The 26940-nt window shown below is 43.4% G+C and overlaps 1 protein-coding gene across 1 annotated transcript in view; it reads left to right on the forward strand.

Annotated features, from left to right (window-relative positions):
• Positions 1–26940, forward strand: part of Spats2l (spermatogenesis associated serine rich 2 like) — a 176814-nt gene that overhangs the window by 118668 nt on the left and 31206 nt on the right. The window contains exons 8-9 of the mRNA XM_051153842.1: positions 13387–13593; positions 14802–14937. Of these exons, the coding sequence (XP_051009799.1) occupies positions 13387–13593; positions 14802–14937 (343 nt within the window). The remainder of the gene's footprint in view (positions 1–13386; positions 13594–14801; positions 14938–26940) is intronic.

Genomic DNA, 26940 nt, shown 5'->3' on the forward strand with positions numbered 1-26940 from the left:
CGATTGTACAAAGTGCCATTCCCACATCCTTTTATTTCTGTGAGTGTAACCGTGGAGCTGTTTCTTGCCGATGTCATTGCTTCCTTACAAGCTTTTATGTTTTCTGTAAGCCTTTCTATGGAAGAGTGAATGTGGCAAGGGAAGGTCTTGAGGTGTATTTGTAAAAAGAAGAGAGCCCCACCGGGGTGACCAGTAAGCTTCATTAGCATCCCGCGAGTTATGCTCATACATTTTAAATTAAATTGGTAACTGGTTAGCTTTTATCTTCCAAAGGTAATAAAGGTCCATCATGAAGCTGATGCCAAAACTGTTAAGCGACCCTCAATGCTTGTTCAGTCTATCAGTAACCCCCTAGCCCGCTGATAGATGAGCCACGGGTGACCATCGGGACTTGCATGCTCTGCGGCCCATTACTGAGTAGAAGAAGGAAGGGTGAGATGGACCCTTCGCCCCTGTTCTTGTGGGGAAACCCAGGCCCCTGGGTGGAGAGGCCACGGAAGTGACTCTCTTTACCCTTTCGTAGTTGGCAAAACCTGGCTCTGGTAGGTCCGTCTGCACTGCCAATGCCATGACCTCTGTAATTCTTAAAAAAATAAATTTAAAAAAAAAATGTATAATTGAAAAAGCAAAAGTAATAGTAACAAGGCCACATAATGCTATTCTGTGCTTGAGTGGCTTTACCGTGTGAGCTGGGAAGAAATCTCCAGGCTGCTTGTGGTGGCACATTTATCAGGTGATCCAGTAATGAAACTGGCTCCACACAGCCTGCCATGAATGCCCTGCCGGGCAGGAGGCTGTGTGGACATGTGCAGGGCATGTTTTATCTTTTTATAACACCTTGACACTCAGGATCTCTCCTTTTTAAAAAGTCTTAAAGAGAATCTTTATCCTGGTAAGGGGGAAAAGTAGCCTTAAATTAAGATGTATGCAGGCCGCTCCAGGGTGTGAGTATGACTTCCGACATGAAAAACAACCACCCGGAGCACAGCCATTCCCGCCTGTAAATAAAGCACTGTCAGTAGGGCCGGAGCTGTGTGTCAGCACGTAGCTCGGAATTTGGAGAGCATGCTTTAAGATGAATTTTTTTTCTGTAGTTCAGAACCTTTAATAACAGCTCAGATTAGTTCTTTTACATAATCCAGGCAAAACCATTCTGATTTCAAAGTCAGGCAAAGAGTAGACAGAGGGATTTTTTGTTCTGTTCTGTTTTGTTTTACTGCAAGCAGGGCTAAAGATAGTAATTTTCACCTCCTAAGGCCTCCTATCTAGGTGTCTACGGCACCTTAGGGTCCAATTTCCCCAAATCTTCCTCCGGTTCTGTATCAGTGGACTCAGATTGTGGAGCTTATCTCTGTTTGGGCCAGAACAGGAAACCATGTCCCTCTCTGTTTCTCCCCAGCTGGACACAGGTCCTCCTCCCCGGAGGAGGAACAGAGCAGCGGGGCTGTGGCCACCAGTTGCTTCCCTTTATAGCTTCTCATCTTTAAAGCTTTCTGGGAAACTGCATCTTTTCCTGTTGTTACAAACGGAGGGCTCCCTGCTGTGTTTTCGGGCCTCAGCTACCCAGACCACAGTGAGGCTCTTATCCTGCCCTCATCTCCTCCATCTCTTTGAAGTACAGACTTAGCAGCGCAGAACTGCCTCCTCACTCTCAGCGGTGGAATGGACCAAGCGAGAAAGAAGAGGGCTTGTTATATTGTAATGTGGTTGTTCGTCCTTACTGCAGCAACAACCCCCCCCCCCCCCCCTACCCCCCCACCCCCTCACCCCCCACCAGCCCTGTTTTGTGTTTTGAGGCTCCTACAGGGTTTCCAAGCAGATTTACTATTGGCTGGCACTCCAACATGTTCTCCTCCACTCCTCCAAGCCCCTGTGTAGGGTCAGAGGATTAGAAGACATGAACCACAAAGCTGCTAGCCTCAGCTTTCCTCAGGAACTTTCCTCAGGAAGCTAAGTCTGTGTACTCCAATGACGTAATAGACCGTGAGCAAGAACCAGGGAGTTCAGCAATGGAAATGCCTGGGTCCAAACTTTGGCCTTGTGCAATTACTGGATGTTTGACGCTGGGAAAGGTAGCTGTGTGTGTTTCGTTTTACTCCCCTGCAAAACAAAAGAGTCTACTTGTCTGAGGTTCGGGTGAGCAGTGGACGAGGCTCGCAGAGTTCTTAGCACAGCCGCTGCCAGAGAGGAAAGTACGGTGTCGCTGATTTACTCCATGGGCGCATGTGTCTGAGCATCTAACACACGCCAGGTGTCTTGTACCGGAGATGAACTCGAAGACCATGCTTTTGCTTCCGGGGAGTTTATGTACTTTGTTGGGTAGAGAAAATAGATGGACGATAACACAACATAGAACTAAGATCCCAGGATAATTGGAGATTCTGGAAAGCATGAAGACCACCATGGTGCCTGTGTGGTGGCTTCAGACAAGGTCATGCTGTGACGGAAGCCTCTAAAGAGCAGACGCTGAAGCTGAGGGTTAGGTACTTCACCACCTCCTGCCAGTTGTGTTGGTCTCCGCAGCCATTTTTTTTTTTCTTGTGGTTTTGGGTTTCTCTGTGTAGCACTGGCTGTCCTGGACTCACTTTGTACACAAAGCTGGCCTCAAACTCACAGAGATCCACCAGCCTCTGCCTCCCAAGTGCTGGGACTAAAGGCGTGCACCAACACCACCTGGCCTTTTTTTTTTTTTTAATTGGTATTGTCTTCTTTAAATTTATTTATTTAAAATTGGTATGCAACTTAGAGAAGCCTTGTAATTATAATCATAGGCTTTTGCTACCTTTAAAGAAAATTAAAGATATAATACTTTATGTAGAGCCGAGACTATGTACTCTCACATGAACACATATTTCCTTGTTATTGTAAAGCTTACAATTGCCTTTCAGGTTCCTCTTTAATTATTACTTTAGCACCTAAGTTCTTGGTTCACTTCCATGTGGCTGTGCATCAGCCTAGCCTCTGCTTCGAGCAGCGCTATGGCTGAACTGTGCAAGTAATTTTAGGAGAGGCCCTCCATTACATCCTCTCTGGCACAGATCTCTACTTTCTGTCTCTGGGTAGTACAGAGGGGCACTGGCTGTAGTGATCTGAAGTCACAGGGCACCTAATGGTGTCCTCACCTACTTCTCCATTTCCTGAGGGGGTGAGGCCCAGAGGCCTTTCTCCCCTTCCTCCTTGACAAAGCGCATTGCATTTCATCCAGCAAAAACACACTACGTTGTTGCTCATCTCTAATTAGCCTACTTTCAGAACACTTCAAAATGGTGACTTCCGTTATAGAGGGACCTACGTAAAATAAGTACAGAGGGAGGGAAGGAAGGGGTTTCAAAAAGCTATAAGTTGTGTTTGGTTTGTTTGGTTTCGTGTTTTGTTTGTTTTTGAGTAAGGCTTTAAATTGCCCTGTCAAATGCAAAGGGCGCTGACCTTGCCTGGCAAGGATATAAGACAGTGGCATACATTTGATTTAATGTGTCTGTCTTCCACCTCTGACAGTTTGATTCGTTGTTACTACCTATTGTCTCCTCCCCACCCGCCCCCCTCCCGCTGCAGTGGCCGCCAAGCCTCCCAGGGCTTACCGCATTTGGGTGGAATGATACTGCCTCTTCTCTTCGCATTTGCTCTGGAAGTTTTGAAAGGGCAGAACTGATATGTCTGTACATCCTGTCCTGCAGATGTGGGCGTGGGGGGCGGGGGGGGGGGGGAGATAAGATGAAGCTTGCAAGACACTGCCCAGTAAATATAACAGGAAGAACATTCCTGAAGTTCAGTCACTAGACTGTTACTCTGTAACAGTCTGAAAAGGGTGTGGTCTTCACCCACTTCACTCATCAACCTATTTGTGATGGCTTACAACCCTTCTCTCTGAAGACACTGTCACCACTGTGTGAGGTGCCCTCCGGTGACTTAATCTAGGAGACTCTAAACCTTTAAATCATTTCCTTTCAGCGGGGTGTAGCATTGTTTTCTCGTCTTTCTTTACTCGCTGTGTCTTTTCCTATGTCTTTATTGCTTTTTTCTGTTTCTTTGAGGGTATTCTTTGCCTAGTTGTTGCATTATTAAACTTCATCAAGGTTTGGCTGGCCCCAAGTCCTTCAGCTATAAAGATATGCACTCTCCTCCGGTCATTTGGACCATGTCCTGGCTTTACTTGTATCCCATGACTCACTCCTGTCTTTCTAGCCCAGGCTCGTCTCTGAACATCATCACATCAGGCTTATAATCGATATTTTCACTTTGACATTTCAAAGTGCTTTGATGACATGCTCCCAACTCCAATTTAAGCTTAGGTCTCTCTCCCCCCCCCCCCTCTCTCTCCTTCTCTTTGAGTTCATAATCCAAAAACATTCAGGACAGTCCCCTCTCTCATCCACCCTCCATTATCAATCTACCAGTGAGCCCTGCTGATTTTCAATCCCAAGTGTTCGTAGCATTAATCCATTTCTCACTGCCTCTGCCTCTCCCTTCCCACCCAAACCATCACCCTACCTTGCTTTTACTACTACAGAAACGAAGCTCCCACGCCTCCCCTCCCCCTCCCCCACCCCCACCCCCACCCCCACCCCCACCCCAATCCTTCTGCAAGCTGTACTCTTGTCAAGACACGTTTCACTTCCTTGAATAAAGAGTTAGTCTTTCATAGGGTATCAAGTCTCTTCTTGGTAGCCTGCTATCCTTCCTCTGAGTGCCACCAGGTCTCCCCCTCCAGGGAGGAATGGGAGGATACAAGGGATGGGATAACCATTGAGATGTAACAAGAATAAATTAATAAAAAAAATAAATTATTTAAAAAAAATAAAGTTGTGCTAAAAGTAAAAAAAAAAAAAAAAGAGTTAGTCTTTCTTGTTCTCTGATTTAAAGGTCCACCATATTCTGGACCCTGTGTCCTATTGTATCTTATTTTAAGTCGTTATCTTTTGCTTTTTAGAGATAACTATAGAGTTTGTGTTTCTGTATTTAAATTTACTTTGTCCTAATTGAGGACATTTGGAAAATTCCATTAAATAAATCCTGTCTCCCCAAAACAACCATGGTTAAATTCCATTTCAAAAATTATTTTAAGGCACAGATAATTAAAGTAATTCTGCAGCATGTGAATTTTTGTATCCTGCCTCTACTTAGCGTGGAAGTATGGGCCCTGCATCATATCATTAAGTGTCTGCTAAGGCTGTTTTTCCCCGCCTATCTCATCTTTAACTTATGACTATAACAAACAGGTAACACAAAGGGATATGAAGTTCTGTTAGGGTACAACCACATTCCAACATTCAATATTCTGCTTCTTACTTGTCTATTTTTCTTTCATTTTGTGTTTATTCTGTGGTAATTTCATATATGAGTACAGTGCATTTTGAAATGCTTAAGGTAGTGACGTGTGTATGTGTGTCTGTGACGGGGCATATATGCACATAAGTGCAGGTGCCGTTAGAGGCCAGCAGAGGGTGTTGGATCTGTTGGAGCTGGAATTATAGGAGATTGTAGGCCTCCCTGTGTGGGTGCTGGGGACCGAACTCTGGTCCTCTCTGAGAGCAGCAAGAACTCTTAGTCAGCCCCAAGTACAGTATACTCAGAGCATACCCCCCCGCCTCCTGACTGTAGTCCTTTGATTTCTCTCATATGACCCCTATGTCTCCCTCCCAACTCTTTTTTTTTTTTTTTAAACAACCAGCTGAGCCTAGTAGTGCTGCCCATAAGTGCATGAGTGTAAGGTAGCCACTAGGTCATAGGCAACTAACTCTGGGCCATACCACTGAAGAAGACTGACTCTCCTCAGGGCCCATCCATTACCAATAGTGACTCAGCTGAGGTGGGGTCTCAACCATAGCTTCTGTGGGTTCATGAGTGCAGTGGCCCCATTATGTCCAGAAGACGTTATTGCTAAACAATCTTCCCCAACCTTTGCCTCTTGCAGTCTTTCTGCTGCTTCTTCCGCAGTGTTCCCTGAGCCTTGCAGGAATATGATGGAACTGTCCCATTTGAGCCTTGCAGGAATGTGATGGAACTGTCCCATTTAGGGATGAGCTCTCTCCATAGCCACTTTTTCTCTTCCTTTAAGCATTTATCGAATCTGTATTAATAGCCCTCTACTTCATTAGGAAGCTTCTCTGATGAGGGGGAAAACCATTTTATTAGCATATATTAGTTATCTAAAACCATGTTTTCATGGCATTTTAATGGGTTTTTTTATTTTTATGAATTCACCACATATTTTAACTGTTTCTTTTTTTTTTAATTTATTCTTGTTACATCTCAATGTTTATCTCATCCCTTGTATCCTCCCATTCCTCCCCCCCCCCATTTTCCCATTATTCCCCTCCCCTATGACTGTTCCTGAGGGGGATTACGTCCCCCTATATATTCTCATAGGGTATCAAGTCTCTTCTTGGCTACTTGCTGTCCTTCCTCTGAGTGCCACCAGGTCTCCCCCTCCAGGGGACATGGTCAAATGTGAGGCACCAGAGTACGTGAGAAAGTCGTATCACACTCTCCACTCAACTGTGGAGAGTATTCTGACCATTGGCTAGATCTGGGAAGGGGTTTAAAGTTTACCTCCTGTATTGTCCTTGGCTGGTGCCTTAGTTTGAGCGGGACCCCTGGGATTCCATCTTACACCCATCAGAATGGCTAAGATCAAAAATTCAAGCGACACCACATGCTGGCGAGGATGTGGGGAGAGAGGAACACTCCTTCATTGCTGGTGGGAATGCAAACTAGTACAGCCACTTTGGAAATCTATCTGGTGCTATCTCAGAAAAATGGGAATAGGGCTTCCTCAAGACCCAGCTATTCCACTCCTTGGAATATACCCAGAAGATGCTCCAGCACACAACAAGAAAATTTGCTCAACCATGTTCATAGCAGCCTTATTCATAATAGCCAGAACATGGAAACAGCCTAAGTGTCCCTCAGTAGAAGAATGGATAAAGAAACTGTGGTACATATACACTATGGAATACTACTCAGCTATTAAAAACAAGGAATTCCCGAAATTTGTGGATAAATGGATTGAGCTAGAAATGATCATAATGAGTGAGTTAACCCAGAAGCAGAAAGAATCAAATGGTATATACTCACTTATATCTGCATACTAGCCCAAGGGGCATGTCCCACAAAAGCCTTCACTTACCAGGAAACTGGGACAGAGGGGAAGGCATCCTATTGGGACTCTAAATGAGAGACGCATGGGAGAACAGCAAAATAAAAGGATCCAGAGGGTCCTAGAAATCTACAAGTAGAACAATATGATAGGCAGATTTGGGCCCAGGGGTCCCGCTTAACTGTTTCTAAGCTGTTTTCCATGTGGATTCTTTCAGTCTGTCTATACTTTTAAAAACAACACGGTAGTGCACAACTTCTATGGGAAACTGTGAATATTTTCTAGGCCCTGTAATTACTGGGTTTTTTAAAACATGAGGGGGATGGCACTTAAGTTCTTAATATGTTTCTGTTCAGAAAGGTTGCAGTAATCACACTATTTTTTAAAATCTGATTATTTCTTGATTTCCATTTGTATTTCTCATACTATAAATATTTAAGAACACTAATACCAGGTACCAAAGAACTATCAGTTATATTACCAGTCATCGTAAAATGCAACTATATTTTAATTACTTTTAAGAGAATAGTAAGATGCTTTAAGTGACACAGATGTCAGGAATTTTAAACCTCATTTTATAACAGAATCTTGCTTTGTTTATTGACTTTTCCAGATAAAACTACTTCACACCCCTTTATATAATGTGCTTTATTGGAATGTCCTCTTTGGGGTAGACTCTGAAGCCATTTTAATGGATTAAAATAATTACTTTATGGCTGGTATGTTTACTTTAGTCCTTGAAGTTAGATTTAAATTCTCTATCTACTTCCTATAGTCTTCTTATGAGTGCACCAGATTTTACACACACGCGCGCGCGCGCGCACACATACATACATACACACACACACACACACACACACACACACACACGAGAAAAGAAGTTTCTGAAAATTTGAAATTTGATTGTATACATGATTGTTCATACATGGTGAAAAATATTGTAATGCACGCCATGTATCTATATTGACGGAAGTGGGTAAGTGAAGTCTTGTATGGTTCTTATTCACGAGGAGACACAATGTACACTGAGAGGACATTGTGATAAACTGATAATACAATCTAGTAATCCTTACAGCGGTCTTTAATATTTAAAAATTTTTTTTCCTTAGATAAACTCAATGTGATAGACATGATCTAATAATACCAATAATAACATTAATGCTAGTAGACTAAAAATTCAATTAAAAAGCAGACAGTGACAGATAGAGAAAATCGACCCTTACATGATTATTGTGAAAGGTAAAGATAGAAGCAGATAAAGGTACAGTATAGAGTAACTGTGCTGTGCCAACAATTAAGGACAGTAGACTGTTATGGCGCCATTAACTCCAATTCCAATACAAGAAATGCTGGCAGAGCCACAAGTCAATGTATCAACAAGCGTTCACAATCCTAAACCTCATTATGGGGCTTCAAAATCTATGAAGCAGCATTGATAGAATTAAAGAAAGAGACAAATCCATAGTGGTTGTAGAATTTAATACTATTTTCTTACTAATTGAAGAGACAAGTAGATTGTCAGTAAGAATATAAGTTTACTCAGTGCTATCAACTAATTCGATTGGCATCTGGCATTTTCATCAAAATAGTCCAATTAATGGGCCATAAAAATAGGTCTCCAGATATAAGTTTGATATCGTTGTAAGATATAAGATATCTGTTATGAGGTATCTACCAGAGAAGACCACTCAGACACAGGTTCAAGCCCACATCCCCCTCTGTCACAGACCTAGGGGAGGGGAATAGGGTGAAAGAGGGAGGGAGGGGGAATGGGAGGATACAAGTGAGGGGATAACAATTGAGATGTAATCTGGATAAATTATTTAAATAAAAAAAAAGAAAGGAAGAAAGAAAGTCACTGTTAGCCATCCGGCAACTACACTGGGTGTTTAAGACTTGAGTGCAGTCCCAGGCCTTTCTCAGGATGGGCAGTTAAGCACAAAAAAACAAATCCTGGGTTGACATCCCTCAGTTAGCAAGAATAGCTAGCTAGAAGCACATGTACAGAAGCCAAACACCAAGGTTAGTGCATTGAGGGGCTTCCCCAGAACTACTGACTCCCATGGGTTGGGTCTTTGCTCTCACTTTGGCAGGTGTTGCTGCCTGTGTGCATGCGGGGTTCCAAGGTCTCAGTGGTGCCTCCCTCATGACATCAATTGTGCTAGCATCTGGGGGCCTGGTACAAGACCTTCACGTTTCCATATTCTATTATAGTATCTAACATTTGGGAATTGAAAAATAATTACATCTTACATACCAAAGCAAAAGAAGTCCAAAATACATAGGAATAAATTTGATGGTTGATAGTTAATACCCAAAAACTAAAACAATATTGAGATAATATAAAATGACCAGCATGATATATCATATTTAAGGATCAACAAATTCAGTACTGATAATGGGCCAGCTTTTCCTCAAATTGGTTTAGTGGTTGAGCACAAGTTCAACTAAAGTTCTGCCAGATTTCAATACACAAGCTGATTCTTAGATTTATATTGGAATGCAAAGGACCTATGATAGACAAAATAATCTTTAAAAGAGCAAAGCTGGAGGACATACAGTATCTAAGAAGACTAAGACTTCTTATATAGATACACTGAGTGAGGTTATTACATCAGTGGATACAATAAAGCCCAGAAACCAACCCATGCACATAGTCAGTTGATTCCATCAGCCCTGCCCAGGCAATGTAGAGGAAGAAGGTCACCTCCGACCCACTAAGTGCTTTTGTTTTTATATTCGTTTTTGTTTTTGTTTTACATTTTACAGATTAGAGTTAAGGGCAGAGAGATGTGACTTCCTTGTATTCTGTATAAAAGCCAGAGCTAGCACAGACATCTGTGGAGTCTACTTCAATCAGAAAGCTAAATGATTCCCAGTGAGTCATGTGCTAGCTATATTAAGATCTGCTAAGTTTTCTTCAGTTTGAAAAAGTGTTCTGGTAAATGGGAAATTCAAACAACATAAGTCTCTGTTAAGATACATTACCTAAAAGAGAAGAGAATTAAATAAAGATATGTACAGTTTTTTACTGAAATCTTAGCAAATTGTCTCTGCCCAATGATAATGTTTCTTTCCATGATGTCACAGATTTGGCCCAAGTCCTTAATGACCATTAAAGTCACAGAGACTCCTGACCGACTAGGGATCCTGCCGTTGCCCTAGCTATGCAAAGCGCTGAGGCAATACTGGCTCATTGGTCCAAATTTTCGTTCACTCACTCAGGGTGTGTCATGTAGCAGTAGATAGCAAGCATATGATGGCAAGCAGGAAGGACCACGCTATGGCTGCTTCCACGTGTAGAAAGTGCAGACTAAAATAAATACCCTCTCATACCAGTAGTAGCTGAACCCTGGAGACCATCATCTCACGCCTCTCACAATTTATATTAGTGGTAGCCCACAGAAAGCCAATGTAAGCACATATGTAGTTTTACATTTTCGAATAGTCAGTCACATTAAAAGGTGATTTCAACTGGGTAATATAAATCTAAGTCACAATATCTAAAATACGATCCGCACAATGTGTAATTAAGATTGGTTTATTTGCTTTTTGCTATGCTGAAGAGTCAACGTAGGGACTTGCATATTCTGGGCAACTACCACACCACGAGGCTATGCCCTGCAGTCCTACTATTTAAAGATTCTTTTTAAAATTTTGTACCAACCTATCAAAAAAAATCAGTGTATGTTTCACAGAGGTTTTCTAGTCTCAATTTGGATAAGCCACATTTTAGCTCTTCAGTAGCCACACGCAGGGAATGGCTACCTTATTGACGGTATACATAAGTGGATCAATTCCAGTTAGCTCCAGACTGTTGAGATTTAAAGCTGGACTCCAGAAGGGAGAACTGATGCTGTTTTGATGCTACAGAAAAGGCACTGTGTCCGGGAAACAACCTCCATTATTGTATTACTAGAAGTCCAGGACTTGTGGTCAAACTGGACATCATCCTGTTACGGCTGTATAACTCTCCAAGAGAATCCCAGGTTTCACCAGATTTGGAGACAAATCTACCTAGCCAGTGTACAGATCTATGCTAGTGGTCTGTGAGAATTGTAAATTCCCAGTGTTCAATCATTCCCCCAATAGCGATTTTTTTCAGAAGGCAAAAATATTGCTATTCAAATTTCTCAATAAATATCTGTGAGATGTGTGGTGAAATGAATCAATCGCCCACGCATATTATTCTCTGACACACGAACAAAATATTTTTAGCTCCAGGTTAATGAGCTCATGTTTATTTACATGCTTGTCTCCTGTTTAAAATTCATTTGCATCTTAACAGAATAATTTGTGTTCTTCTACCTAAGGTCATTATTTCCGTTAGGCTATCCATCCCCATAGTTTCAAGACTGCAACTAATTTACTGTGCCATGCTGACTTTATAATTCTGAATTTATAATCACTCGTCAAGACTGGGTTTTGCCTGTGATGTAGGAAGGGAAGGAGTTGGGGCCAGTCTGCATTTAGTCATTGGTCCAACACAAATGCTTATAAATTCATCATCAGGTGGGTCTCCACTCCATCAGAACCACCTGGGATACAGAACACTGGGCTCACTGCTGACTCAGAATCTCTGGAGATGGTCCTTCGGAACTTGCTGTGTGAACAGTACCAAAGGAGAGCCATTTCACACTGAAGCTTGACACGCTGAAGCTGCACATGAGTGTGACTAAGGATGAAATTACACACTATCATCTCAATCAAGTCCGTTACTGGAAGAAACATTATGTACAGTGTTTGCATAGCTGTTCACTACCTTTTCTGGACATGTCATTGTATACTATTATTTCCCTTTCAGTAAAGTTTCATTGTCCAGGAAAGCTCCTTGACATATAGGTTATGAATGATGGATTCTACTAGAGTCAAATTATATTTATCATAAATGAGCTAATGTCTAAAATCAAATTGTCTAGGACCCAGATTGCATTCTCTCACACTTTCCCTTAGTCTCTGTAATGCTTGTGACAGTGTCGGGAAAGGTGTGCCTTGCTTCTTTCTTTTTTTCCCCTGTGAAATCATTTTAAGTGTACTTTAACTCAATCACAGTCCTACAGAAAGCTATTGAACCAGACACAAGTCCTGGAGCTTAGAAAGCGAATCTGACTCAGTGTCTGCCCTCTAGGGGGTCATTGCCTCAGCGAGGGGGTGGTGAGAGACGGGCATAGAAGCCTTATGTTAAATGTAATATATGAAAGCAACAAGAGAAACAAGGAGCGAAAAGAAGCAGGGGGTGGGTGACTGCCTGAGAGAGAGACAGGGAGACTGGGCTTCACAGAGAGGTTAGCACTCCGTCTGTATTAGTCACAGCCAGCCAGAAAGGCAAAAGCATTCCTACAAGGCTGTCCAGGATACGGGGAAGCACCAAATTTTGGGTCTTCTAAGCCAAAATGCATTCTTTCCCCTAAATACATCTTTCTCTGTGAAGCTGGCCATCAGAGGCACACTGGCCACCATTTTTTTTTTTTTCATATCAGAGTTCCCCATGGTCAAATCTAAAGAGTGATACATTTCCTTTTCAGACTCTTAGATGCTATTTAATTCACACCTGCAATAACTACATAGGAACTTACCTCTAAAAGATGCCAAAAGCAATGTGCTGTTAATTTATTGCCACATCTATTAAAGATCTGGAGAGACTCTAATGCTTGGATTTTAAATATAGTTGAGATATTGCTACGATGGGTCCTGATTTAATCCCTTCATAAATTAGATGAACCGATGATAGTACCTGTTGTCACTTCATGCTTGCCCCGTCCCCAATCACTCTTCCGCCTTCATTAATCCAGAATAAAATACCACAGAGCACAAATGGAGGTGGAGGAGGGTTACATTTTTTTATGGCTTCAGTATGAACTGACTCTGAAATTTGCCTAAGGTTTTCCTGGAATAAGGGAAAGGGGAGATGGGGAGCCATATGCTTCTCGTACAAGCCTGTTAATAACCTCACTAGATAGTTACAAGTGAGGAAAGCAGGCCTCAGGGATATTGAATAGCTTGTCCGTAGCTCTCCGCAAGCAAGTTCCTAGAACACACACACACACACACACACACACACACACACACACACACACACCCGGGTCTTCTAACTCTAAATGCAACGCCCTTTCCGATATAACCTCAAACCTTCTGGGAGTTCTAGTAAAACAATTCCTCCTGTGCTTTGCAGTGAGCAGCGTTACTGCCGGCCTATAAACAAAGCCAGAAATCTTGCCATTCTCCCATCACTTTGCCATCAGTGTTTTTACTCTACCCCTTCACAGTCGTTATTTGGTGTTCTTTTACAGAAGGCAGCAGACTACTGCAACCAAAAATGTCCTTAGATGGGAACGCCAGACCTATTCACGGACCATCAGAGAGGTCAGATGGCCTACAGTGGTCAGCTGGGCAGCCTTGCAACCCAAGCAAACCTAAGGCCAAAACATCTCCTGTTAAGTCCAATGCCCCTGCAACTCATCCTGAAATAAAGCCAGATGAGCTGGCCAAGAAAAGAGGTAAAGTGATTTCTTTTGCACAAATGATTCAACATATTTGCACACACATAGACATGCCAGGGTGGCAGAACTTTCCAAAAATTGCTGCTTAGCAAAGAACTGAATTGAATTTCTTCTCCTCCCGCCACCTCCCCTGCCCCCGCTCCGGCCCCTATGATCCACTTAAATCGAAAATGAAAAGACAGAGCAGTCCTTCCCCCTGTCAATCAAAGGTCTTGGAGTATCAAGGCAGAATTACTCCCCGCCCCCCAGCGCCTCCGTGGATGAATGAGTGTTTGCTGACCTACTGCAGTCACTTAAGAAACGAGTGTTAGCTCAAGGCGAATTAGTGACGTAGTGCCTCCCAGACACATGAAATCCAGGTTTGTGTGGGTGAAGATGACCCCACAGCCTGACAGACCTTCCTCGAGAGCTGTCTTCCCTGTGTGAACGCAGCTCTGTGTTAGAACTTTCAGATGATAGCCTTACAAATGAAAAGGCTAAATCACTTCTCTTCTGATTCCAAGACTTAAATAAGGCCCCTCCGATCCAGCCTCAGTTGTATTGGATTTCCTTGGCTTTGGTTTGGCATACTAGCTCCATTTTCTTAAGGAGGGGGCGCGTGCTTTATTTTAAGAAACATGTTCTCGTTGAGATAAGGACAGTCTGTTTGCCATGCAGGCTCTCTGCCCTGGTGAGGGTTACAGGAAACCAGGAGAAATGAATACCCAAAGAGCTGCTTTAGTGCTGTAGCTATAATTCCAGGCCCGGCTCAGGATGCTTGGCGGGAGCCAGCATATCTGGCGCTCACAGCCCATCCTCTCTAGCCCATTTGTACCTCTTCCGGTCTCTGTCATTTTCCTACTCCAAAATCTCTGCTGGCTTTGAACCACGTGCAGTGGGAGCCCGTAGCATATATGGCCTTTGTATTGAAAGATACCTCAGTTTATGACGGAACATGATGACCAGAGGCTCTTTCTGAAGAACAAAACAACAGGTGTGCCCTATGTGGCACAGCCAGAGGCCCCGCCCCCCCCCCCCCCCCCCCCCCCCACCCCCTGTCCCGGCATTCTCGGGGCTAGACAAGCCATCCCCTCCTAACTGTTCTTCCACTAGAAAACAAAAGACAGGTCTCTTTGGCGTGGGTTGCTTGCTTTGTTACATTTAGCTCATAAAGAAAGATAAAGTGGTCACACGACTTTTTTTTTCTCTCTTGGCATCAATTTTAGGCCCAAATATTGAGAAATCGGTGAAGGATTTGCAGCGCTGCACTGTTTCCCTAACTAGATACCGCGTCATGATCAAGGAGGAAGTGGACAGTTCTGTGAGGAAGATCAAAGCAGCTTTTGCTGAGTTACACAACTGGTGAGTAATGCAACCCACAGCTGTAAATCCAGTGTTCGGGCTGCTCCTGTAGTCGGTAACAAACATCGGATGGAAAAGTTGTTTATTTAATACATAAACACTACAGAACCACTATCTCACTGACTTTTTTTTTTTTTAAGTTCTGCAGGCAGGAATATATATCTTGGGAATGAAAAGAAAAAAGCCATTTGAATAAGAAGAACTCTGATAGACCTCATAACTCATTGCAGTTTGCAGTTGGCCTAATAGCACATCGAGAATATAGACTAAAACCTGAACAAAATGGAAAAAGCAAAAGGAAAGCTTTAAAGGGTATTGATATCCATGAAAGGCTAGTGATGTGATAGCTATTTTTAAAATACAAAATATTGTCATTATCATCATTAAATTTCCCCAGCAAAAACAACAAAAACAGAAACAAACAAACAAAACCCGATCTTACTTGGTGAACTTAGTGACAGAGCGCCATTCGTGTCCTAAGCAGTGGTGGCTGCTGTACCAGTTGTGAGAAAAGCAACCTAAAGAAAGAAGGGTCGAGCCGGGCATGGTGGCGCACGCCTTTAATCCCAGTACTCGGGAGGCAGAGGCAGGCGGATCGCTGTGAGTTCGAGGCCAGCCTGGTCTACAAAGTGAGTCCAGGATGGCCAAGGCTACACAGAGAAACCCTGTCTCGGAAAAAAAAGAAAAGAAAAGAAAGAAAGAAGGGTCCCACTATGAGTGAGTATATACCATGTGAGTCTTTCTGAGTCAGGGTTAACTCACTCAGGATGATCATTTCTAGTTCCATCCGTTTGCCCATAAATTTCAGGATTTTCTTGTTTTTTATAGCTGAGTAGTATTCCATAGTGTAAATGTACCACAGTTTCTTTATCCATTCTTCAGCTGAGGGACACTTAGGCTGTTTCCAGGTTCTGGCTATCATGAATAAGGCTGCTACGAAGATGGTTGAGCATATGTCCTTGTTGTGTGGTGGAGCATCTTCTGGGTATATTCCAAGGAAGCCCTATTCCCAGTTTTCTGAGAAAGCGCCAAATAGATTTCAAAAGTGACTGTACAAGTTTGCACTCCCACCAGCAATGGAGGAGTGTTCCTCTTTCTCCACATCCTCGCCAGCATGTGATGTCACTTGAGTTTTGATCTTAGCCATGCTCATAGCCTAAAAGGGATGTCCCATGAAAGTCTTCACTTACCAGGAGATCAGGATAGATGCAGGGAGATCCTATTGGGATTCTAGGTGAGGGAAATATAGGTGACTGGGGAAATAGAAGGATCCAGAGGGTTCTAGAAACCCACAAGAAGAACATCATGACAGATGGATCTGGACCCAGGGGGGGGTCTGCTCAACCTACTGCATCAACCAAGGACAATAGTGCAGTAAACATTGAATCCCTACTCAGATCTAGCCAGGGGACAGGACATTCTCCACAGTTGTGTGGACAGCAGCGACTGACTCTGACATGAACTCTGGTGCCCCATGTTTGACCACTTCCCCTTGGTGAAGAGGCCTGGTAGCACTCAGAGGAAGGATAAACAGCCTATCAGGATGAGACCTGATAGGCTGTGACCATATTGTGGGGGAGAAGATCCCCTTCTGTAATAGACCTAGGGGAAGTGAATAGGGTGAAAGAGGGAGGGAGGGAGGAACAAGAGGATACAAGTGAGGGGATAACAATTGAGATGTAATCTAAATAAATTAATAAAAAAATAAAACTGAAAAAAAGTAAATAAATAAAAATAAAATAAAAACACTCAGAAAGAAAGAAAGAAGGGTCCCTTTTGGCTCACAGTTTGAGGGGACACAGTCCCCTGTAGCAGGAGCTCATGACTGCAGCAGCAGGATCCTGAAGCACCTGGTTACCTTGTGTTCCCTTTTGGGGAGCAGAAGTGACAAGGGCCTTACTTTCTCCTTTTACTCATATCCAGTCCAGGACCACAGCCCATGGGATGGTACTGACCAGGATACAGTGGGCCCTCCCGCCTTGGTTAATTTAGAGAATATCTCATGGGCATGCCCAGAAGTCTCCGCAGCCATTCTAGGGCCTATGAGGTTGACCATTAGTATTACTTACTTAATTAATTACTGGCAGCTCACTGCCCTTCACAGTGTCCTAATAAACCTGTTTTCTTTCTTTCAAAAAAAAGAAATAATGCTCTGATGTGCTTTGGGTGCTGCCCTTCCCTCCCTTCTGGTTTTAATGAAAAAACATTTCTCTGCTCCCTGGACTTTTTCTTACGTACAGAATTGGAGTGAAATATTTATTATTATGTAGATTGTCATTATAATGAGAATAATGTTCACAGTGTATCACTTAAGACTCTTTCAGTTTCAAGTGAGAAAAACCATACTAAAGGCAAAAGAGAATTTCATAGCTGATGTATATAAATATTCCAGAAGATTCATTCAGGCAAATCTACTTCTAAGTCAAATTGTATTATCATATTATCAGGGTCTAGTCTCTTCCTTCTTTTCTCCCTCTCTTTCTTTTTCAGTACCTCCCACACTGTCCCAGATTTGCTTTTTTTTTTTTTTAACTTCATTTTTAGACAGTGGCACTTCTGTGGCAGCAGATAACCTCCATCTTGGCTTCTCCATAAGCCTTAGCCCCACCCCCACCCCTACCCCACCCCTGCAAAGGTTGGGAAGTAGTTCCAGAAAAAAAATGTAAGGGCTAATTTTCTTTGGCTAGGTTTGGTCACATGTAAGCCCCTACAAACAATCACTATGACAAGAAAAATTATCTTCCATCTGTTCAAAGTCCAATGCTTTCTACTGCGTCAACAGCGGCGCGAGTCCTAATCAACCCCATCAGCTGAGAATTGAAGAGCTACAGTTATCCAGGCCAAAATCTTGGTGCTCAACCCAGAAGAAGCCACCCAACTATGGTACCCAGGTTCGTAGGCACTGTCCCTCACATCTCCTTGACTTCTCCTGATACTAGAATTTGATCACGTTTTCTGCATATTTTTCCATCCCAAGACTTTGCTTTGACACCGATGTGCTTTTTAGAAGAAGCTGTGGAATTATAAAAGAAAAAAACTAAGAATTAAGCTTCACACTAACTCAATCTAAAATTCATGAATGTTAAGCCATCTGCCACATCCAAGATCCCAAGGGTACAGAAGACACCAGGTACTTGACAGGAAACTGTCTCCTTCTGTCGCCGCTCAGTCCCTTGCAGGTCTTCTGAGAGGAGCGAATGAGCTTCAGCCAGTCAGGGCATCCGTGGGGTTTTCCTCTTGACCAGACTGTTGCTAAATTGTTCAACGCAATTCCCAGGACACGTGTAAGTTCTTAAAGAAGGCAAAGACACTGTAGTATTGAAGACAGAAGTCTTCATGACTTCTGGTCCTGACGTGTCCAGTCTCTCCTAAGTCCGTTGTCATGTTACTTTAAGTAGCACCCAACAGCTGTGTAGAACCAGGAGCAGCAGAGTGTACCTGGAAAGGGACAGCTAGGAAATCTCTGCTTGTGTGGCTAGAAGCAGACTCAGATGATGCATACATACACTGTGGCCAGGTTGGCTCCTGGTGTCTGCATTCGCCAGCCCTGCTTGGTCTGAGGGGATTAGTTCTTGGCTTGGAGATTTCTGCGCCCTGCCCATCTGGGTGGCATTGTAAAGCAAGCGTTTCTTCTGAGAGCCCTTGTGATACCTTCTGTCTGAGTGACTCAAGCCCTAGCTGACCAAGTGTAGCCGTGACCTCAAATCACCCCTCCTCCAGCTGTAAAAACTGCTTTTTATTTACTTAATTTTGAGTATTCGTAAAACGAACAGCACATGGATCGCAAGACATTTGGAAATTTACAGCAGTTTCTTGGAGCTTTTTACTCCCTGTAAATGGTGAAAGTGTGGACTGGGCAAGCCAGTGCCTGAGGAAGTTGTGTGGGGTTTCTCTGCCCCAGAAGCCCCTTGCACTATAACCTGGTGGGAAGATGACCCCTGCCATACTGATAAGCCACCCTCAAGACAGAAAAGGCACTTTCCTTCCAAACCAAAGAAAAAACTTGTAGTTCATACCCTTTGCAATCTGTGGCGGCTGCCGAGTAAACTCCAGCCCTCCTTTTCTGACCTAACCCTTGATAAAAAATGATCCCACAACAATTGTGTGCTGACTTAAATATAAAACCAAATTACAGTTGTACATATAACCATTTAAATGCATTTCTGCCACGTGGAAAACTTTGCCCTTGCTTCAAATAAGGCTTCATCCCATCCAATACGATGAGGAACTTAGACAAAGCCTCGCTCTTGTTTGCTGAAGAACGGATTTTAGGAACTGTAGTGCTCACGAAAAATATCAGGCCCCGGGAGAGTTGTTTAAAAGATGTTTCCTTTCTGATGGTGAAATCACAAACTGTAGACAGTAGAGGGAGTTGTGTGCCTAGCACCACTAATTAAGATACAGCCAAACCTTGGGCTCAACTAGAGGTGGGTTATAGATTGGAACACATGGGCCATGGCCTCTGGTTTTCTGAAAACATTGCTCATTGTAAAACAGTAATTAATTTGTATGACCCTCAGTGGCCCTCAGAGTCTGAGTCCCACTGGTCCTCACTGTGAATCACACAGTTCTCCTAACTCCCAAGTACTCAATAGGAGGCGTGGTGTGTCCTTTAGAAATAAATAGAAACTCTCATGTAAAACACACACACACACAAAAAAAGATCACTTTTCCACCAATGTGCCAACCTGGGGACGTGAGTTCTGCTTGACTACATTCCACCAAAAATCCTGATGCAGTTCATGGGAATGGAGACTTTATAAGAAGCCAGGACGAAGTGGTTGCGGTCCGTCTCCAGACTTACTGAGGACACACCAGGGCCAATGAGCTGGGTTCTTATTCTTCCAAGCACGCCAGGAAGTGCTCTTGCTCAAGTTACTGAAGAGGACACAGTCGTGTGTGGCTCACTGGCCACGCATACATAGGCTATTTTCACATTCTCAGAGAGAACGAGGGGTTTAAGCGAGTAACCAAGATGGCGCGATCCTCTCCCGCTATGCCTGAACAGAAGATAAAGTTGGCAATGAAAGCAGAAGAAGTCACATCAGGAACTCACATAAAACAGCTGGCCTCTCTTCGGTACGATTGGCCTCCTACCACAGCTGGAAAATATCCACTCTTTGGAAGCATAGCTGCCAGATTTAATTGCCTTGTGTGCAGACTAGTCTAGCATTCCCTTCACAGACCCAGGGTATGTGTGTCCAAGTTGATTATGAAGGCTTAAAATGAGCAATAAAACATGAAATTGGAAAAACATGGAGGAAGTATAATAATACTCAATATTTCTGCCATATGCTGCGAGAGAGAAAGTATCCCAAAATAGAGCTATAAAAATCCTGTTAGGCGCTATTGTCAATTTAACATCTAATTAAGAGCACTCCCAAGTAAGATGGGAGCTGGTCCTGAGCTGGCAAAGCAGTGTGTGTACTAGTGGCAGGGTGGGTGGGGGTGCTAATGAGGTAGAGATTGAGGCATTGACGGGCCAATCGTTTTAAGCTGTTTTATTTTAAGTAAAAAAGACCGTCTGAGCATGCGTTCTGTAGAAAGGGCCCACCCTGGCCCTACGCCTTGGTTTTTTTGGGTTTTGGTTTGGTTGTTGTTTTTCTGGAGTAGAACTGTACTTACTACCTTTCTCTTCACTATGCCACATAGCACAAGACGCACCGTAAGGTGGTTTATTTGGGTTCATAGTGAAGAAGGAGGTGCAGTCTATCCGAGTGGAAAGGCTCGGTGGCAAGACCATGAGGCAGCTGGGCACGTTACATGCGCAGTCAGGAAGCAGAAGGCTGACAGGAAGTAGGATAGGCTGTAAAGCCTCAAGGCCCGCCCCTAGTGACCTACTTCCTCCCACAAGGCTCCACCTCTAAAAAGTTTCACCACCTCTCAAAATGCCGCCAGGGGAGAACCAAATGTTCAAGCCTATGATCCTGTGAAGACCTTTCATGTTCAAACGACAACACAGAATAGCTCTATCCCAGGCCAAGCCTGGAGGTGAGTGAGATGTGAGTCTCAGCCCTTGCCGACTTCCCCTTTCCCTGCTACCTTTTAGTGCATTTCTTCCTTCTTCATGCCTTGTCCTTCCTCGCTGCAGACCAGAGCTCCCCACTGTGACAGTCCACTTAAGAAGTTGCCATGGTGTCCCTGCATCCCTCCCTTCTTTTTATTCATTGAGACTTTCTGGCCTTCCATAGTTCATGAGCTCATCCTCATCGTGAAGATGTGTCATTCTCCAACCCAAAGTACACGTTACACGGCGTCCTTGTGTGTAGCAAGTGCTCTCTGGAGATCCCGTCCCCTGGTCAAAAGATGAATTCTAGTGTGAGGATCCCAAGTTGAAGAACTAGCGGTGTTAAGTTTTTCTTTTACCAGCACCTCTGAAATCTTTTATCAGCTACCTTCCTTGTAGCTGAAGCCTTGCTGGTAGCTAAGCCTTTCTGCACACACTGTCACCCTAGTCAGCAGGGTGGCCACACACCAGCCAGGTAGCATCTCATTGACAATTTAAATGCTACGTTCTTTTCTGGGCTGTGAGCACGAGGAGGTTTTCCAATAAGAAGCTGTGAGGCCCGTGTCTAGAATCGCCCAGTGACAGTTGATCTCTTATTCCCAGTGTTGCTCCTTCGATGCCTAGATAGCGTAAAATTATTGGAGCATGATTGCCTGAGTGCATGCGTGTGAAGCCAGGCAAGACTACTTGCCTGCTCCTGCAGGTTTTCATGCGACACCTTTCTCCTCTCGTTGGTTGGTGACCAACCCTCCCTGTCACCGTCTCCACACCTCATCTTTTCTTGTCACCCTTGCGCTGCGTTTGTGTGGTGCCTGGATTGGCACCCAACGCTAAGAATATGGCTTTTCTGTGCTTATTAGGCCTTTTATTATTCTCTTTATGAACGACTTAGTATTTACTGAGAAACCATGTTTATTAGTTATAATACTTACTTCCATATCAAGCTCTTGTGTATGGAACCCAGAGTTGAAACACTCACAGGGCTTTCTGGCCATCCCCTACAGAGGCCTCACCCCCAGAGTTACTTCTATGGTCCCAGAAATCAGTTTTGTTTGGTTGGTTGGTTTGCTTGCTTTCTTGTTTTTTGTTTTGTTGTTGTTGTTGTTGTTGTTTTGGGTTTTTAGGGGGTGGTATTTTAATTACAACTTGATTCTAAAGAGTTTAAAATAAAAATCCATCACACACTTAACTTAGCAGACCCAAATCCTGTACATCTTAGTGAGCCTCCACACAGGGGAGCCATCCCGAAGAAGCTGTGGCGCTTCAGACTGGAATTTGCACTTTCAGTAGTGATTGTACTTACATGCATTTACCCACCACCAGAAAATCCTGACAGTGAGGATTGAAAAATAATTAGCTTTAGACCCTCTTTCATAACTCCGGTGTCCAGTGGCTAGAGTCTTTCTGTAAGGGAGAACACTCAGTATTTTTCTTTCCGAGATTGTAGGCTCTCCATTAATACTATATATTCTAAATCTAATGCATCCAACATGGCCCCAGGGATGAACTTGACCGTGGCAGTGAGGAAGTGGGGGGAAAAAGACAAACACAGACAGAAAGCTGGGGTCGGGACTGGACTCTCTGATGGAGAAACACACACAGCACCCCATAAGCTCAGTATGTTTATTATACAATTGAGCATGTGGGTCAGGGGAAATTATCATATGGATAAACAAGGCGTCAAGGTTTGTAGTGTACATCTGGAGCAATGGGACAGGGTTAGTCTGTCTAGGCAGAACCAGTCTCTGTAGGCAACGAGTTTTGATGCCTTAAACATCCAGGTGGGAGAAAGCTATGGTGGGCGGATCCTGCCCACACTGTCAACAAACACACATGGACCAGCCATTTCATGCTGAGCCTCAACTCCTGAGGAGAAGGCTTTGCCATCACTTCCTAGGTCTTAGGCTCTGGGGTCTGTGATATGTTAGCTCAGCTCCTGTCAACTTATACAGTCACTCAGGACTCCGTTCACTCGAGGCTTTTTCCACCCCTTATGCAAGACTATCCATTTTCTACAGATTTTGAGATTTCATTTTTCTCTATGGCTAAAGAGTATTCGTGTGTGTGTGTGTGTGTGTGCGCGCGTGCGCACACACACACACGCACATGCAGAGATAGAATTTTCACTGTTGCTGTTGTACCAAAGTTGCCATGTGTATTGCTGCTTTATTCACTCAAGAAATTGGGGCCAACCTAGTCATCCATCAGCAGAGGAATGGATAATGAAAACTTGTTTGTTTAGTTTTAAGTCCAGGTGGTTTTGCATCTTGTAATAGTTGAAAATCACTGGTTATAAATCTTACAGAGAGGACAGTAGGTCTGAAGCCAGAGGCGTTGATGTCTCCCAGCTGGTGGATGTCTTCCCTCCAGGAGCAGTTGGTATGGCAATATAGTTGGCTGTCACAGCTGCAGGGGGGAGTGTCTAGCTTCTAAGAGCACAAGGTGAGAGAGACTAGGGCTGCTGCTAGGCAGCCAAGGATGCACAGTATAGCCTCTCCCCTGGTTTTCTTTCCTTCCCATGCTCCTATAACATAGACATCTTTGGTCCAAGATAATGCAGAGGATTCCCTCGTGGAGGAGGATGCAGCATGCTCTGCAGTGTCTCCTTGGGGCAAAGACAGGCTCTACAATACGATGAGAATCTACCTTCCAGCACCCCATCGTCCAAAGTGAATAGAAGGGGTACAAGAAGGGGCATTTCCTTTCCCATCGCTTCCGAACCGCAAGGCCTTCCCTTTTCAATCAGTGGTAGGAAAATATTTTTTTCCATACAGCCTGAAAAAAATAACCCTTCCAGCTACACGTTTTAAAGGTCAAATTACATTTTTTTTTTTGCCTCCTTGAGATGAGAAAAACAATTATATTGTAGTGTAGAAAATTGAAGGCTTTTCTTTTTCTGTCTGTTTTTCATTATAGAACTCAACTCAGTCCTTAGAAGAAAATGGAAAAAATTAAGAACTGGAGGTTGTAGCTAATGACAGGCAGTCACTTTCATTAGCCATTCTGTCTCTACCCAGAGTCTTTTTCTCATTTTACAATAAAGCCAAATATCACAGTGGGGCCCCGGATTAGGATGGCGATCCGAGACGTGTAGAGATAAATACAGTGGGAATTGTTCCATTGAGCGGCTGTTTGGGGGATATTCTTCTTTGGCTTCAGCCAGGCGGCAATATTACTTGTAGTCCCAGGAATGCAGCATGGCATATGTCCAGCCACTCTAATGCCAGTGACATACTCAGGTGAGCAAGCCCTTGTTCTGTTTAAACTGAGTGGACGCAGAAGGTCTTTTTGCATAGCTTATGGTTCCGTGGTGAATAAACAAATATTTGGTCATTTAATTACCTTCTCTTAATTAAGAGAGTCATTCGCATTATGGAGCTACATATATACTTTGATAGGGATGACACGTATTTAGTTTTTTTGGTTGGTTTTTTTTTTTTTTTTTAAGGACCCTAGAATTAGGTCTACATCATGAAACAGATGGCAACAAGCAAACTTGGCTTTTGAGTTCAGTCATATAAGCATGGGGGACTGGGTAGGAGTGCCACCGTAAAGCCAACGTGGCAACAGTGAGCATTACTAGTGTGCACACTGTAGTGCTGGCCCCCGGAGCAGTGTAACTGTACAGTCACAGAAACGGTGCTCTCCATGCCCCATTTCGGTGAGATGTATTTACACGGGGGTGGCTGGCACGAGCGAATCCTAAGGAGGCTTTCCAGCTACTTGGCCCTGCTGCTTAGTGGTTGTGCAATGTCTTCAGTCCCCAGCTATAAGAAGTATGCTAAACAATTAGGAGATTTTGCCAGCTTTTAGCCTAAACACATAATGAAGAACAAAAATCGAGAGGTCAGAGTGTGTAGTTTTCAGTTTGTTTGTTTGTTTTTTTGTTTTTTGTTTTTTGTTTTTTGTTTTTTTTTTTTTTTGCTTTTAAATAAAATTATAAGTTTGAATTGTGTTATTTTTTAAATGTAACAAAAAGGGTTATACACCTTTTTGCTCTAGAAGTGAATACAATCCTCTGACTTGTCAAAACCTGGGCAAAGCAGGCTTTTCCATGAATCCCTTTTTTTCTCGTCAAATGGCTTTTCTAAGTGCCCACCTGTTTCTGCCTTGTGCAAGACACTATACAGAGGAAATTAAACAGACGTGTTCCCTCCCCGCCCCACCCACCCAATAGCCCGTGTTATTTGGGAATATTAAAAGAACAGAGTGTGAGGATGAGCACACACTTACAAAGGATACTCGGAGACAATAATAAAAGAGCCTAATAAATGTATTTATGCCTCAAGAGAGCCATACAGATGGATTTTTGTTGCCGTCTGGCTGAGAAACTGCCCAAAATGGCTCCTTTTCCTCACTCTGCACCAAGGTAATAACAGGAGAAAACTCCTGGATCCATTCTGAAGCTGTAAAAAGGGTAAAGACCACATAATGCAAAGAAACTCAAGGTTCCTGTGACTTTGTGACTGTGGCGAGTCCCTGTGGTACAGTGCATTCCCGGGCCTTGCGTTATTTGTGAATATATGTCACTCTAAATAGGTGCAGCTCGCTCTTGGAAGCGAAAGCTGCTCTTTCTCTACTTTCTTGGCTCCCTCAGGTTTTCTTCCGCATTAGATGTTTCCCGAGGGCCACTGCTCGGACCGAATGAATCATTTGATGTGACGGAAGAGCAGGCTGATAAATAGAAAAAGTACTGAACTGGCCTTTCGGTTTAGGGATGGTCCCAGGAAACCAGCATAAACAGCACCTCACATCAATAGCGTCCCTGAGCTGTGCATGTAGATTACCACCATACATTATGTCAAGCACACGCGTGGCCCTGCAAGTCTGCTGAGCTTTTGCTGCAGGCTTCTTTATAGAGGATAGTCTGCTTTTATTTTGAAATCTGAGAAGATGTCTGAGTCTTTTCAGCAGGTGAAGGCTGCCAATCAACCTGTTAGGCACAGGCTTCTGAACAGAAGCGCTTCATTTTCGTCTTAGCATGGAAATAGAAGGTGAAATTAGGCAGAGGGTCCTGTCTGCATATCCCCATGGGGTATCATAGCTTTAAGAAGTTATAATACAATGCATTTTCACTAGGAAAACTAAGATGAATTTCTTAAGCGTTGTCATCGATAGCAAATGCATAATATTTAAAGAGAACTATTCTGTATTATAACTTGAGAATGAGTTTTGGAGGATTTTTGTTGTTGTTCTTTCTTGGTTGTTGTTTTGTTTTGTTTTGTTTACCTATGAGACTAGGAGGGAGTAGGCCTCGGAGTTATCTTGGACAATTAGTCAGGCAGACAACAACAAATCCTACAGCAACCTGCACATGAAGTCAGTGTAATAGACCAGCTTCCATGTGCGCAGTATTATCATCTCCGTGCCTATAAAGTCTTGGTTCTTACTAGGCTGTATTCTAATAAACGTCACACTTTCCAAGGTTTATTAGCCACTTAATTAGGAGGCATGTGGTGTGGAGTCAGACAGAATGGGGTTTGAATTTCATCTCATATATCCTAGCTCAGCAGCCGATTGAGTTTCTTATGTCTACTCAGCTATGAAACCAAGATACAGTCACCACTTTCTGTGGGCTGTATGAACATCCCGATCTAAGTCAGTAAGCTTGTCAGATCACTCTAGAAGATTACCATCCTGCTCCACCGTTGATGCCCACTTACATTTTTCTTTTTCTAGCATAGCGTTTAGGAATATTCTTTTCCACTAGCCTGAAACATTGGTAGGAAGTTATCATCCTTCAGCTCTTCCTAATTAAAAAGGTCTTTTTTTCATACACTATATTATCGCCATATTATTTCACATCCTCCAGTTCTCCTAAGATCCTCTCCACCTCCCTACCTACCCTATTTCATGCTCTGCTTTCCCTCTCTCTTGCCCTCCTTCTCTCTCTCTCTCTCTCTCTCTCTCTCTCTCTCTCTCTCTCTCTCAAAAAAAAATAAAAATAAAAAAGAGAAAAGAAAAAGAAAATAGAGGGAGAAAAATCAAAACAAACA

This window comes from Acomys russatus, chromosome 12 (assembly GCF_903995435.1).
Source record: "Acomys russatus chromosome 12, mAcoRus1.1, whole genome shotgun sequence".
NCBI lineage: Eukaryota > Metazoa > Chordata > Mammalia > Rodentia > Muridae > Acomys > Acomys russatus.